General features: G+C 41.7%; 1 protein-coding gene across 1 annotated transcript in view; it reads right to left on the bottom strand.

Moving 5' to 3' along the window:
* Window positions 1–14378, bottom strand: part of uacab (uveal autoantigen with coiled-coil domains and ankyrin repeats b) — a 40386-nt gene that overhangs the window by 11293 nt on the left and 14715 nt on the right. The window contains exons 2-8 of the mRNA XM_031848390.1: window positions 10183–10313; window positions 6019–6107; window positions 4396–4460; window positions 2595–2652; window positions 1847–1917; window positions 1453–1559; window positions 362–543 (exon numbers count right to left, since the gene is read on the bottom strand). Coding sequence (XP_031704250.1) covers window positions 362–543; window positions 1453–1559; window positions 1847–1917; window positions 2595–2652; window positions 4396–4460; window positions 6019–6107; window positions 10183–10313 — 703 coding nt within the window. The remainder of the gene's footprint in view (window positions 1–361; window positions 544–1452; window positions 1560–1846; window positions 1918–2594; window positions 2653–4395; window positions 4461–6018; window positions 6108–10182; window positions 10314–14378) is intronic.

Raw genomic sequence — 14378 nt, forward strand, 5'->3', positions numbered from 1 at the left:
AACATTTACATTCTGCAATGACATAATTGTAGATTCTACAGCAGATCTAAAACAGTGTAAAATATGTCAACATGTCAAATGTGCCACATTTTACTGTCGTTGCCAATAAGAGTAAGAGAATCACTGAATTAATTAATAAATATATAAATATTGTCATGCAGCTAAAACAGAGCCAACAAAACTGTAGAGACGTGTTGCTCTCGATTTAAATCCTCTTTCACCTTGAAAAAACTGTATGTCGATTATCTTTTTTGAAAGAAAAGGTGAGGTGATTCTCAGCTTCAATGCAAACTATGCTCTTATAAACTGCAACAGAATTCTTTCGTGTTTAGTCTCTGGTGCCGTTTTTTTGCCATCTGACCTCTGGTTGCTTTGTCGAGGTAACTTTTGACGATGGCAACGAGCTCCAGGTTCTTGCTGAGGCGAGCGTAGTGAAACGCATCGTGACCCAAGCCGTCTACCGCCTTCACGTCGGTGCCGCTCTTCAGCAACACGTCCACTGCATCCTTACAGCCGTACTCGCAGCCCAGAATCAGCGCCGTCCTGAGGGCGTCGACAAACACCGTTGACGAGCGAGAACATGCACAAACTATCAGTGGAACAATTGTGTCTGAATATGAGGATGTCAAATCAAAATCAAAAATAATTCACTGTGCACGTAGTTCCACTGCTGCTGAATAATTCAGAGCTGTGGGAGCGGAGCGGATTTGTCCTTCTCTTGTCACCACATCCAGTTCTTTTTATTACATTTTCAAGAACCGTGTTTTGTTTGTGTTAGAAACGCTGCTCAGAAACCACAGCAAATGAATCAGGCAAAACGTGTAATGCATTATTGTGATGGTAAAAGTCATATTAAACTGAAAATGGAAGCGCAAGACGTTCTGAGGGACTTTATTTTCAAAGTATCTAAAATATATGATACTGTGTCACTACTGTAATCTATATAATTTAATATAATTAATCCATGGAATTAGTTTATTTTTATACCCCCAACAAAACTGGTTTGTCTAGTTGGCCACGAAAATGTTCTATAAAAATATACAGCATCTTATTACTGATGAAATTCTCAACATCTCCCATTAAAAAAAAAAAAAAAAAATCAGTTTATTCAAATTTCTACTTTTACTGATATTCATCACCTGCCTGACACAGATTTTGCTACAAGGTTTCTATGATCCTTTTTGCAAAGTAAGTACGATAAAGGTCCTTTCAGAAATACCTTTTTATTTTATGATAAATTTAAATAGCTGGCACAGAATATACAGTATTTTCTGTCTTAAAGAAAGACCCAAAAGGAAATCTACAGAAATTACAATTGTTTTAAGTTAATAATCTACGCCACCTGTCAAAAGCTGCCTTTTGTAAGCAACACAGACTGCCAATTTTTAAAATGTATATATACCAACAAGGTAACCAAAGACAAACACCGTGATGGGGTGAGATGTTTCTTACTTGTTTTGTTTGTCCCGGATGGTGATGTCAGCCCCTCGCTCCAGCAGCAGCTGACAGATGCGTGGATGACACATCTGGGTTGCCAGCACCAGAGGTGTCCTGCCATCCTGGAGAAAATCAAAACACATAAATACACAAAAGAATCAATTCATATCTAACATCAAAGCAAAGAGTGTAATACAGAATTTAGAGAGCGCTCATTCAAGTGGACTAAATTAATATTAATCAAACACCTTTTTGTGCTGCTCCAACTAACCTTTCATGAAATTAATGACCGTCATTGACAAGGAGCAAGCCAATCAATACACTTTTCTACAATGATAATTGAACTAAAAATATCTTAGAAGTGACCATCACGACACACTGTGTGAAATGAAGTGAAAACAATTCTCACGAAATCAGTGGTATTCACAGAAGCCCCACTGTCACAGAGAAGTTTCACGCTTGAGGAGCAGCCACCCATGACTGTGGAGAAAAAAAGAGAAGAAATGACCGCAATCATTTCATCACATGTGCAGCAGCGTGGAGCTGGGTTTTGTGTTGAAAAGGAGAAAAGCTATACAAGCGCTCTCTTTAAAATCAAGACCGCACGGTTTCATTAATACACTGGAATCTTTTATGCAACGAGGTTCATATTAATGAGCATGTGGATGCTCTGCTCATCAGGGTTTTCATTTATTTTAAACAGAATAGAGTAAAGTAAAGCCGTGACTAAGATAATGTAGAATACAGTCGAGTAGAGTAGTTACTACGGTAAAGTAGAATAAAATAGAATAGTGACGGGTAGAGAAGATTAAAGTCATTACTACGGTAAAATTGAATAAAGTAGAGTTCTTACTAAGGTTAAAAAGAATAAAGTACAGCAGAGTAAAGTAGAGTAACGTCTTTGCTAAGGTAAAGCAGAGTTAAGACTAGGGTAGATTACAGTAGAGTCAGTAGAGAGTACTCTCAGAACTAGAGTAGAGTCTGCACTTGAGTAGAATAGAGTCAGTTTTAGAGTAGACTAAGCACTATACTGCAGTACTAGGGTAAAGTCAGGACAAACGTAGAGTCAGTACTAGAGTAGAGAGGGGGCAAGAGTAGAGTCAGTACTGGAGTAGAGTAAATACTAGAGTAGAGTAAAAACTAGAGTAGAGTCTTACCAGCATCATGAAGAGCTGTTCTTCCTTGTAGGTCCACATTTCCAACTGGACTGTTGTTCTGCAAAACAACAGAATCAAGTAAAGCGGATTATTTTACTAGTTGTGAAATATCTCTGGATCCCTGCAGAGACATAATTGTGTGAAATAATATCTCAATATATGGTTTCATCACGTTATGATTCCATCAATTTGAATTATTGCTCGGCCTATTCAACGCAGTAAGAGACCTCAAAAGTATTTTTTTGCAATCCAGGTATGAATAACCACGGAGCCCGGGAGTGTCCATGGAGAGAAGAAAATATATAATATACAAATAAATAAATAGGGTCACAATTTACATATGTGTGTGCACAAGATATAAGTTGAAACCTCAATTAAATTAAATCATTCCGACGTTTTGTTTGTGCGAGGCCAAGTCATTCATTCCAGCCGCCACCTGCTTACGGTCTTTGTTGTAGATAGCTGTGGATTGACCCTTTAATCAAGCTTTACTTTAGCTTCAAGATGAGTAATCAGGACATGTTGACAACACTTGTTAATAAATCGTAGCCTCGAGATATATTTTCCCTCTATGGCCAGTCTCTGTAAAAAAAGGAAGTTACCGGATATGATGCTGTTGAATCACCAGTACCAACTAGTGGTTGCCTTTCTTCCTTGTAGCTTATGTGGCCAACTCAATATTTTATGGATCAGTGGATAATGAAGTTAGCTAAAGAGTAACTCCAAACAGAGGAGAGAACACTGGTTGTTTCACATCAAATATATCCCTGGGTTTAAGTATTTATTTCAAATAATAGTTTAATTATGTTTTAATAGTTGTAGAATAACATTATTCATTTCCACTGGTTGGGCAGTGGAACCTGAGATCAACAGCAGGCAGGTCATATTAGGCTAAGTGGCGCTGTGCTGATATGCTTGTGACATCTCTACCCAGTCAGTCAGCTGGTTGGCGTGTACCACTGTGGTGATGAGGGCCTATTATGAAAGCCTTGAGGACTCAATGCCAACAGGGGCCTGATGTTGCTGGGTAGGCTTGCCAGTGAGCTCCACTATAAAAACCCAACTCTCTCTAGCAACAAGGGCCAGAAATTAGCAGCACGCTCAAATGACAAAGCCAAGGAGGCGGGGGTTGTACGGGTGCGGGGGTGTTGGACCGGCCACGGGAGCTGACGGTGGAGCATGGAGGGGGGATATCCTATACCTTGAGGGTTTGGTTGGGCTGACGAGGGAGATAGTGGAGGTGGTGGGTGTTGGCGTCCAGCTGCTATGTCTGGTGTGATGACGGCACCAAGAATGGACGGCAGGTTTGCAGGAGGGTAGGCTTGTCAACACCACTGACAACCCCCTGCCAACAGCCGCGACCTCAGTTAGATCACTGCCATGAGAGAGGTGGGGGCAAGAGGAAGGGCTACAACACTATGAGAGCACAATATTGCAGAGATAGCAGCCTGATTGTAAACACATAAATCCCCCAGTGGGACACGGTGACTCAACAGGGCCTACTGTTGACCGATACGGAGTGGGCTCAGCTGCCAGAGCTGCTTAGCAATAATTATTTAAAGAAGGAAACTGCTCTGACTGGCCAGTGACTGGGAAGCAGGTCCGTTGGAGCATTCATGCAGTAGAGTGTGTAGATGCACAACACACCAACATAAGGAGCAAGAAAACGGAACAAACGCTGAAATGTGACATCTTATCTTGTAGTTTGGCACGTTTTTTTTTTTGTTTTTTTAAAGGAGTAAATACAACAGTCAGGTACAAATATTGTTGGAGGAACACATGGAGGACAAATGTACTTTACCTGCAAGAGTTTCTGCACACACAGAGAATGCCCATTTCTTGAAGCCTGATGAAGAGCGTTTTTGCCTGCAAGCAATAAATGCAACAAAAGAAATCAGAAAGTTAAGTACAATCACAATCAAGGGTTTTCATTGAATGTATTTTTAGAGCCAAACTCAATCAGCAATTAGCTCTCAACGACCCTGTTAGATGGGACTTGTACGTCCACGACCGCACTGTGGGAAACTGCACCAGCAGAAATTGCATCACTTCATCATGAAAGCGCCATCAATCAAACATATTATTCTGTCACAAGCAACCGGAATACATCACTCTGTTTGCTCTGTTGATGCTAAAACCTAAAGTTTACTGCATGAAGTGCCACTGATTGCACCACTAGATCCATCAGTGAATCACTTTGAGCTCGTCTCAGCACATAAACCTGCTTTGGCAAACCGGAGACCATGAGTTTTAATCCCAGTGGAGGCAGTTAGAGAGTCACAGCTTAACATAAATTATGCACAATGCATTATACGATTCAGAACGTGTACCCGATTTTACATTAAGCTAGTTTCTCTTCAGCTATTCTCCCAGGTTCCAATGACAAATTCTCCTCACAGTCCATGTCCCTGCAGTGTGTTAAAAATAGTAGTGCCCTGACTGACCAGTACGATTTGATAGTCCAGCGACAAGGACAAAATATATCCAATTAAGTTTTCTAGAGTGCTGTACAATGCTAGTTCCTTTTCAATATCTTAATCTTAAAAAGGTGGGATAAGTGTCAAATATTCTACTTTGGTATTGAGCCGTCTACTTTGTTGAAAGCACACTTGCTGGCATAAAAAAAAAAAATCAACTTCTTAAGCTACTTTGTAATCTTCTTTGCTCGCCGACTGTGGATGTTGACTACCTTCCTTTTTATTGACATATTTACATTTCTTGGACCAATATATCATTCATCAGTTAGTCATGCAATTCTTAAAGAGAACCTACAATATATCAACCCTGAATATGATTTGCTATAAAACAGTTATTATAATAAAAAAATAAATATATAGAAATGAATTTGGTGAAACCGTTTAAATGATACGAACTGACGTTATTTTAGAGATTTAGCTCAGCTTGTACATGGTGACATAGTTTAGTATTTAATGTTACACAACAGCGTTGTACTCCAATGTGTTTCAAGGATAAAACATAAAAGGAAAAGCGGCTCCTATGAGCCCTTGTAAATAGACGTCTCCTTCATAAAAAAGCAGAATATGGAGTTGTAATTTATACTGTGACCGACCAGTCTGATGTCAAGAGGTCTGTATAGATATACTGTCTTCAGGCGATCTAATGAAGTAAACACAGTGAACGGCCGCGCATAACGACACTACGCGCTGCAGATTTATCATTCCCGAAGGTGCACACTGGTTTATTTTGAGCAAAGGCAATGCACTCTTTCCAAATATCTTGCATGTGGTCCATGTTCAAATGAACCACTGACCAAGAAATACTGCTTCTCTGTTAAAGTAAACAAGCTGTTTTTTAGTGTTAGGTCTACTATCATTTACACGATGGGGGTGGACAAAATAATAGAAACCCATCTAAGTATACAAGTACAGCTCCAGGATATTGTTTTCATTCAACCTGAACTCACCAGTGGCATCAGTCGCAGTGACATCAGCGCCGTGTCCCAGGATGAGATTGAGACATTCTAGGTATCCTCGCATTGCAGCCAAATGAAACCTGCAAAACAAGAACAGAGATGGAGGAAAAATTGAGAGAGGAAAACTGACGGCGGGAGACGTCAAAGAGTAGCCAGCACGGAGCAGAGAAGGGCAAGTGAAAAAGTGATAGGGTGTAAAGAGAAGGGGGGTGAGGGTGAAACTTAAGGACAAGAGAGGGACTGCAAATGGACGCCTGGCTCCTCGCCATCAGCAAGATCAGCATTCTTGAGGCAAATAACAAGAAACATCAGGGTCCGTCGTGTCTCCAAAGCAACCAAGAGCTGCACAAACACTGTTTTCCCACTGTATCAGCTTCACTGGTGTATACGCGAGCATTCAAATATAAAACAAAATATAGACCACCTGCATAAAAGGCTGCAGAAATACTGCAGCTTCTCTTTGGGCTTTCTGTGTCCCACGTTCTTTTTTGTAAAGGAAACACCTCTAACACTATTCTAACTCAGGGATGATTATGTTTGTTTTGAAGTTTAGGAATAATTACACAATGACTCATGAGAGTTTATGCCTCTGTGTTCACCTTCTAGTTTGCATAGTGTGACAAAACAAAAAGGCCTGAATGGTAAACAATGTGAGTTATGAGCTATGCAACTGACCTAAATATTATTTAATCATGATTTTCTAGAACTTGGAAACCGCAGTAGAGAGACTTTTAAGCCAACAGGGACAAGAATTGTGATTGTCCTGTCAAATTTGTATTCATGTTAGATTGTCACAAAATTTTCTGCCAACTCAATTAAGCATTTTCCCACTGAACTTAATTGCCAACATGTCTTTAATCATCACTTTGGACTGGAAACATGTCTGTTCCCCTTCTTCTCCGATTAAACCCACAGCAGCACTGCCGCCACCAGCCACGAAGGTCTGCAGAGCACTTGCGTGTAAACCAATCTCAGTCTGTCACCCCTCAAGCCACATGAGCCTGTTTATACACTAACCCTGAGGTATCTGCAAAGGAGACAGCTAGGCTGTCACCTCAACACTGCCGCGGGTATTAAAAGCCGCGTTGATGGCCTGGAGATGCGGGTTCTCTGGGGAGCAGTGGAGGCTCCTGGCAAACAGCAGACTGGGAGCAGAGCAGACCTATCCAAGTTAGGGGAATCTAAGCATTCTGAATGACCAAGTTCATGAGGCGCAGCGTTCTCCAGAAGATAACTGGAGGAATGCTTCTGAACAGAGTCAAAAAATATGTAATTGCAAGCTTGAACTGGGGGTAGTGGATTACCTCTAGACTTTGTGATGAGGAACGAATGACAAGTTGTGTGACAGTGAGTACCACTAACAGCTACCAAGATGGTTAACACTGAAAATCATGTATTTGCAACTATATAATGACTAAATGCAAGAAACTAAAGACAGAGATTTGATTTGAGGAGACTTGAATCCATTAAAATTGTTGTGATCGGCCCAGTTTAGACTGCTAAGAAAAACTAAGAAACCAACTAAATGTTGGACACAGACCACACACACAAAGAATTGACTGTTTTGAACTGTGGATATATACTGCTTACCCAGCTGGAGACCTCAGTAAAATGGTTAAAGATAACTAATGGGTCTGTCTTTAAGAGAGCACATGGCATATCATCGTCACACCTGCTCCTTGGGCGGTTTTCAGGTCGACGGTCTACAGGATACGGTTGCTATTTTTAGCGAGTGGACAGGGGAAGAGTAAACCAGAGAGTATATGCTGGTAGCTGAACCATGTACAGCGTGTGATAATGTGTGTCTCTGAAGGAACAGCAGTCAAAATACTGTGGCCGCTGCAGCTTCACGTTCTACGCAATTATTTCTGTCACACTTGCCCAATCATTGCTGCACATTGTTTTAAGAAGTCGACATATCTTCTGATGCATTTACGTGCTAGTGAGAAGAACATTCATAATATCAAAGCTAGACGTACCATGTGCATTATCAAAGTGGTCACTCATAATGAACTTATCATCAAATTCTGCAGTACGGTTTTCAGAAAATAAGCTTTCAGCTCCAAACAGCAGACAAAGGTCAGAAACTAGCTGAAGACAAGTCAATGTTTTTGGTTAGAGGCCTGAAATAAGGTCCATGGTTAACACAAGCTTACAAGGATTTTAACATTTTGTTCTAAGATACAAAAACATCTCAGTAAATACCACTCTGGTGAATTCTGAAGCTTTTAAGTGTCTTGCCAACAAGTGGCTAAATGAGGCTACAAAACGTCATCACAGTGAGTAGTCCGCCTTCACAGCCTCGTGTCTACATCGCCCTCATGTGACCGTGGTGTCGTTCGTTTAAAGCTCGACATTAGCTTTACACTTGTGCCGATTGCAATCTCGCTTCAAAAATCATAAAAGTGGTGTTCGTTCGTGTGAAGATTATCTTGCTGAAAACAAGTTTGCCACAAATCTTATTTTCTGCAATAATCCAAAGGAAATATCCCATTGGCTTTGTGTCGAGGGAACCAGTGCGATACCAACTTCTGAGCTTGGCCTTCAAAAAAACGTCATCCCCTGCAGAAAGAGACAGGATAGTGGACATGCTGCTCTAAAGAAACCACATCGGGGTTAACAGTTTGTAATTAGTTTCCCCTCAGAGGTCCATGATTACAAGACACTGCCATCAGAAATTCCTCTGCTGGCTTTTGCAGAGGCCAGAAAGCCACGGACACGTGTTAGTCTGTGTGTGGCCCACTGAACTAAAAGTAGACCTGCTGAATTGAGCTTGTGGTTCACTTTTGTTTGGGGTAGACTACACTAGCAAAAGCGTGGTCTGTTTCTATAAATGTTCAATGTGTTGATTTTATGGTTAACTAGCTGTGGTGTGTCCGCCCTGCAGGGGAACACCAAATGATGAGCGTGACTGTGTTTGTGAACAACAACCTCTGCAGTCACTGGATTTAGTTGGGACAAATTCTAGCACCTTATTATGAGACCAGGCATTTATCAGGTTGGGTGCGTAATTATGCTTATTTACAAGCACTCATGTATACAATCATTGGTCTGTGCAATGGTGCCATGACAGAATTTCACACACTGCTGAAAATACTCGGCACCTTTGCTGCCAGGCTTTGTGGCTCCATAGTTTTATGCTTTAACAAAGCCTTTATCAAAATAAACCTGAAGCACAAGCCAGAAACCAGAGACTTCTTCATATATCTAGGATTAAACTGAGGGCGCCGGGCCTCCCAAAATGCTGGGGTTGGAATCCGGTTACATTTAGCAATAAAACAAAGTACCTACTTTTTTAAACGTCTCAATGCATTGTTTTCCATTATGCCATTACGGACCAAAACAAAACGTCTGAGTGAAACCTGAAATATCTGTGGTCATGCATCATCAAAAACAATTCCTTGTACATGTTTCAGTTGGGTTGACCTGCTTTTCTTCCTGTCCCATCTTTCAGGCTTTCTAATGGAACCTTGTGAAGGGTGTAAATCCACCAAACAAAAACAAACAAAACCTGAGGTTCCGACTGAAAAAAATCCTACCAAACAAAACATGGTCCTTAAAGATGTCGACTGATCCTGATAATAGCCTGCAGCTGGGCCAAAATGTGTTACTTTGTGTCGCAAAAGCACCACAGTGGATCAGATCTGAATTTACAGGGAGTCATTTCCTGTGGGGACCACAGAAACAGCCTCCAGACAGATGTGGTCAGGCCTTCAGTGGCCACACACATTTCTTGTACCAACTCCCACACAATGACCTCGAGTCAGATGGATCCAAAAGAGACATTTCTGGATATAAAAATGGACTCATAATGATAATATGCAACTGCAAATGCATACGGTGGGCACCTGGGAGAAGTCTTAAGGTTGAAAATGTTTGACAGGGTCACTATAGCCACGGGGAATTTTGGAAGGGGGCAGGATTTTGTTTTGTTTTTAGGGTCGTGCAGGGAGACAAGAGGAAAAATTATTTTCTTAGCAAGATTGATCCAATTGTGAAGAAATTCCTATCAATAGATGCTTTATCTGGGAAACAAGGTTGGGAAGGTGTGGTGGGAGAACCACAACAATGTTTGAAATGTGTAATGCTCAGCACTTTTAGAGTTGCAAAGGATGAGTGCAGGTCTGTAAATGTTCAGAGGTTATGTTTACTTACGCCGAGCGTCCTTCCACGTCGAGCTTGGTGGGGATGATGCCCTTCTTGCTGAGAACGGCAGCCACCTTGTCCGCCTCGCTCCGTTCCACGGCCTTCATCAGCCGATCGTCATACTTGTTCCAGTCTGTGTTCTGACAGTGAAGACAATGAACTTTCAGACATGCAGGACGTTTGACAGTATTTCCCAAAATCAAATAGCTGAACAAATATTTGACCAAACACCTTCGTAGTTTAAAAGTAGTGTGTAACGCCTGCAATGTGGTTTCCAGTTCTTTTAGCTGACGAATAAATGCAACAGTGACATATGCATATGACACACTGGCAATGTAGTTTGTAGTACAATAATAGACTTAAGTTAAAGCAGAATGTGCCAAGAATGTGCTGTGCTGCAGTTTCACTAACCCCACCCCCTCATGAGTGATAGCTACAAAGCATGGGAACAGAGTGCTTTTCAGGCTTCTGGGAAGCACTCTTCAAGTGGAGTGTTTTATACTGGGAGTAAAAAATGAACAGAGAACACAAATTATAACCTTAACTGAGTTTCAAACACAAGCAATGTGTACGTACACAGCAGCAATGCACTGACGCTACACAATAACAAAATAATGAAGCCATACATACACCAGTTTGACAACATCGTGTAGAATATACGACAGTTGTGACGCAACTAATGAGCCACTCAATTTACCCACCGATGATAATTCTCCCAATTTGCCTCGAGAAGAACGTTTAGATAACTCAATTTGTAGACAAAAGCATACCAACAGAACAGAAACCATAAACACAGATTGTGGTGACAAACTGAGACCAAAAAATACCTACAAAGTGCATGGAGGTGCATTTCAGCCAGCGGCTCATCTTTGGTGAGTGGAGCTGGTCCTTGCACCGTGCTATTGAAAAGGTTGCCAGGGTTCCGGTTTACAAAACAAAAACTGAGAGAAAAAAAGTGTATAAAAAAAAAATCCCCTCAGTTTGCACTCAACCAGTGAGTGCAACAACAACAAAAAAGACAGAAGGGTGACAGTCTATACGGTAGTGGAGGTACTCTTAAGGAAGGCTCAACCTCTCGAGTTTCCCTGACTTGAGGCGGAGGAATTTATTTGGGAGGATTTTCTGAGCATTCCTGTGTTGCTCACAGGCTCTGCCTGTAAGTTCATCACTGCGCAGCAGTTTAGTTGATTGTTAAAGGGAGGAGAAGGAGGAGTAAGAGGAGGAAGGAATGGAGGTGGAGAAGCAGGTGGACCAGCCCTGCCAGCCCTGGGACCTGCCCTGGCCGGCAACTGCAACTCCTCCTCTGGGGGGGAAGTCAGCTCAGCCTGGCTCCCGCTCGCCTCCCCCTCTATTCTCGCCTTTATCCTCCAACCTTCTGTTCAGCTCAGTCTCCTTCTGTTCTGATACTCTTGCTCTTCTTCTCTGGATTGTTTTCTGTGTAAAAAAAGCTGCAAGGTACTTGCTGAACAAGTTGTAACTGAAGGGCTTCTCGCTTCGCCTCTTGTCTCCTCTATCAGTGGTCTCCAGCGTCTTCACCCCACCAAATGGCAAGTCGGTCAGGCTCAGCGGGGTAAATATGTGAGCTCTCCCAGGTTTAAAATATCACCCCCTCCCTGGTAAACAGCGGCGGTGCAGACAGCGCTGTAGACTGGTTACCTCTTTATTTTTTGACCCTCCAACCTTTCTGTAGTGACTGATAGGAAGACAGGGGCTAAGAATACATTCTGGACATGCCTGCACTGTGAGTAATGGCTTTAGTGTCTGTCACCACTGCCAGCATGAAACAAGGCCAGCCAAAAAGACCTTGCTTACATCGCCACCCGCCACCATGCTCCCTGCTTGCCTCCATCTGAAAATATTAATGTCAGGGGGGGATTATGGTTTGCACATTTGAAGTTGTCTTGGCACTGACCCCCACAGGACACTACTGGCCCAAGAGCTGCTGTTAACCCATCCATCTAAAGCGGGTGGTGTGGCTCCAAAGTCCCCTGAGCCGAGCTGCACAGTAGCAAAGGTTAGATGTCAGCCTTTTTACAACCAAATGCCCACCAAAAACTACAACTACACTGCCTGTTTACTTACACTAAAAAAAACACTGCAAATGCACAAGCTTGCCTTTTATTAGGGGTACAGAGACAGCAACCCAAGGGCCCGTTTAATTTACACACTGCATCAGCTCCTTGTGGCCTCGTGTTACTGTCCGCTGCCAGACTGGCGTGAACAGAGCGGCACCGATATCCATAAACATGCAAAAAGACCTCCTCCGCATGACATGTCATATGAAGAAGTAGGTGTCAACTTACGAAAGCTGCTCAACCCAGCATAGAGACAAAGGCGCCAAAATGGCACCCAGTCACGCAGCATACTGGTCACGTAAATCTCGTACATGGGCGTGCTGGTGTGTGTATGTGTTTGTTTGGAAATCTGTTATGTACAAGTTAATGATAGGGCTGTTAAAGTAAAATGTGCCACTCCAGTAGTCACTCACTCACTTACAAAATGAAATATCATGATAGGCTTTAAAAGCATGGCTTGATGTTTTAAAGTGATTTTGATTATTTGTGCTTTCTTAAAATATTTGGTCTAAACTATTTGTGAGTTTTATGGACTATGACGCCCACTTTTGTTTTTACTCGGAGCAGTTCAATGATCTCACTTGACTGCAGCCTTTAAGACCTGGGAAGATGATGACTAGAACACATGACGATATCTAGTTTCATTTTATGTCGTGAATATGATGTCAACGTGATGTCCCTGCTTTACTTTCAAACGTTGGAATGGTGGCAACAAATTTCAAGCATATGAATACGTGTAAAGTTTATTTTTAAATTACTGAGCTCAACGACATTTGATCTGAGGGATAAAAGATGTTTTATTTTAGTTTCAAGCTTTAAATTACACCAAATATTTACAAATTTCAATTTTTGTAGCTTTACATGTGAAGAAAAAACAAAAATCTACCCATTTTTGCTCCAAGTCATGTTCACTAAAACCAAAATATTGCACCAGACGTAGCATTTTCATTCATCGCCATTTTTTTCTTTTGTCATTTAATTCATTCAAAAGTTAGACCGAAATAACTACATGAGACGTTTTTTGAGCATGTTTTCATTTGATCGTGCACTGAACAAACGACACATAATGATCGTGATTAGTCATTCGATGTGAATCCGATTTCACACAGAATCAGGATTCTTTTGGAGGTTAGCAGAAGGACGTAGAAGAGACTCTAAGTCTACAGTAATTATAGCGGCTCTGTGAGGCTGTGCTTTAAACTAAATACCAACGTCTGCATGCTAACATGGTCACAAGGACAACGCTCACATGATAGATGTTTAGCAGGAAAAGCACAATGTTTCAAATGATCAACATCATAATTACGTGTGTCCCCTGATTGCATTGCATCGTTAACTGTGACGTTGGTGCCGAAACGATATTCAACCCTTGTTGCGTGCGACTAAAACAAACACATTACCTAAAGTTTATATTTAAACACGGTGACCCGGAGGACAACACAGTGGACGAGCCAGTGCAGGCTTCTACCTGTCCACACAGATTATTCTGGGTGTCAGTTAGAGGCCGTTGTCATCTTCAGCTCACGTTTTCCATCACTGTCTACAGACAGTAATTCTTTCCAACACCTCAGTTTCCTGCCTCTCTCAGCCCCCGGCCAGACTAATGGGTCTCCAATGTCCTCACAAATGAAATCACTAGCAGGAAATATCTCACTGGTCATCTGATAACTGACCGAAGCCAAGACCAAAACATAAAGCTGTATGCCAATATGTCAAGTGATAGTGGTGTCAGATGCCAAACTGCAGTTACTCGAGTGGTTTTATAGGATTATGATTGTGGGGATGACGGTGATCGCAGTAGACATCTGTGAAGAGACGTTACATCATGAAATGTAAACCTTTTGACATTTTACGGGTGAAGTGGATAGCTATCTGGTAGTACAGACCTTTTGCAGTACTTACTTTCTTAGCTATTAGTATTTTATATTAGGGATGAAACCTAAGTTGCCTGAAGGACAGGTTATGTTATTGGTTGCTGAACTCACTCCTTCTGTTCATACCGACCACAAGTCCTGCTCATTGGAACAAAAATGAATTAAAAATCTGAAGCTAATATGAGGTTTCAGCAAATCTCAAATTCCAGCCACAGCATGCTGACATGATGTTTTTTCCCCATGTTCAGCAACTTAC

This window comes from Anarrhichthys ocellatus, unplaced genomic scaffold (assembly GCF_004355925.1).
Source record: "Anarrhichthys ocellatus isolate YVR2014 unplaced genomic scaffold, GSC_Weel_1.0 scaffold8, whole genome shotgun sequence".
In the NCBI taxonomy this organism is placed as follows: Eukaryota; Metazoa; Chordata; class Actinopteri; order Perciformes; family Anarhichadidae; genus Anarrhichthys; species Anarrhichthys ocellatus.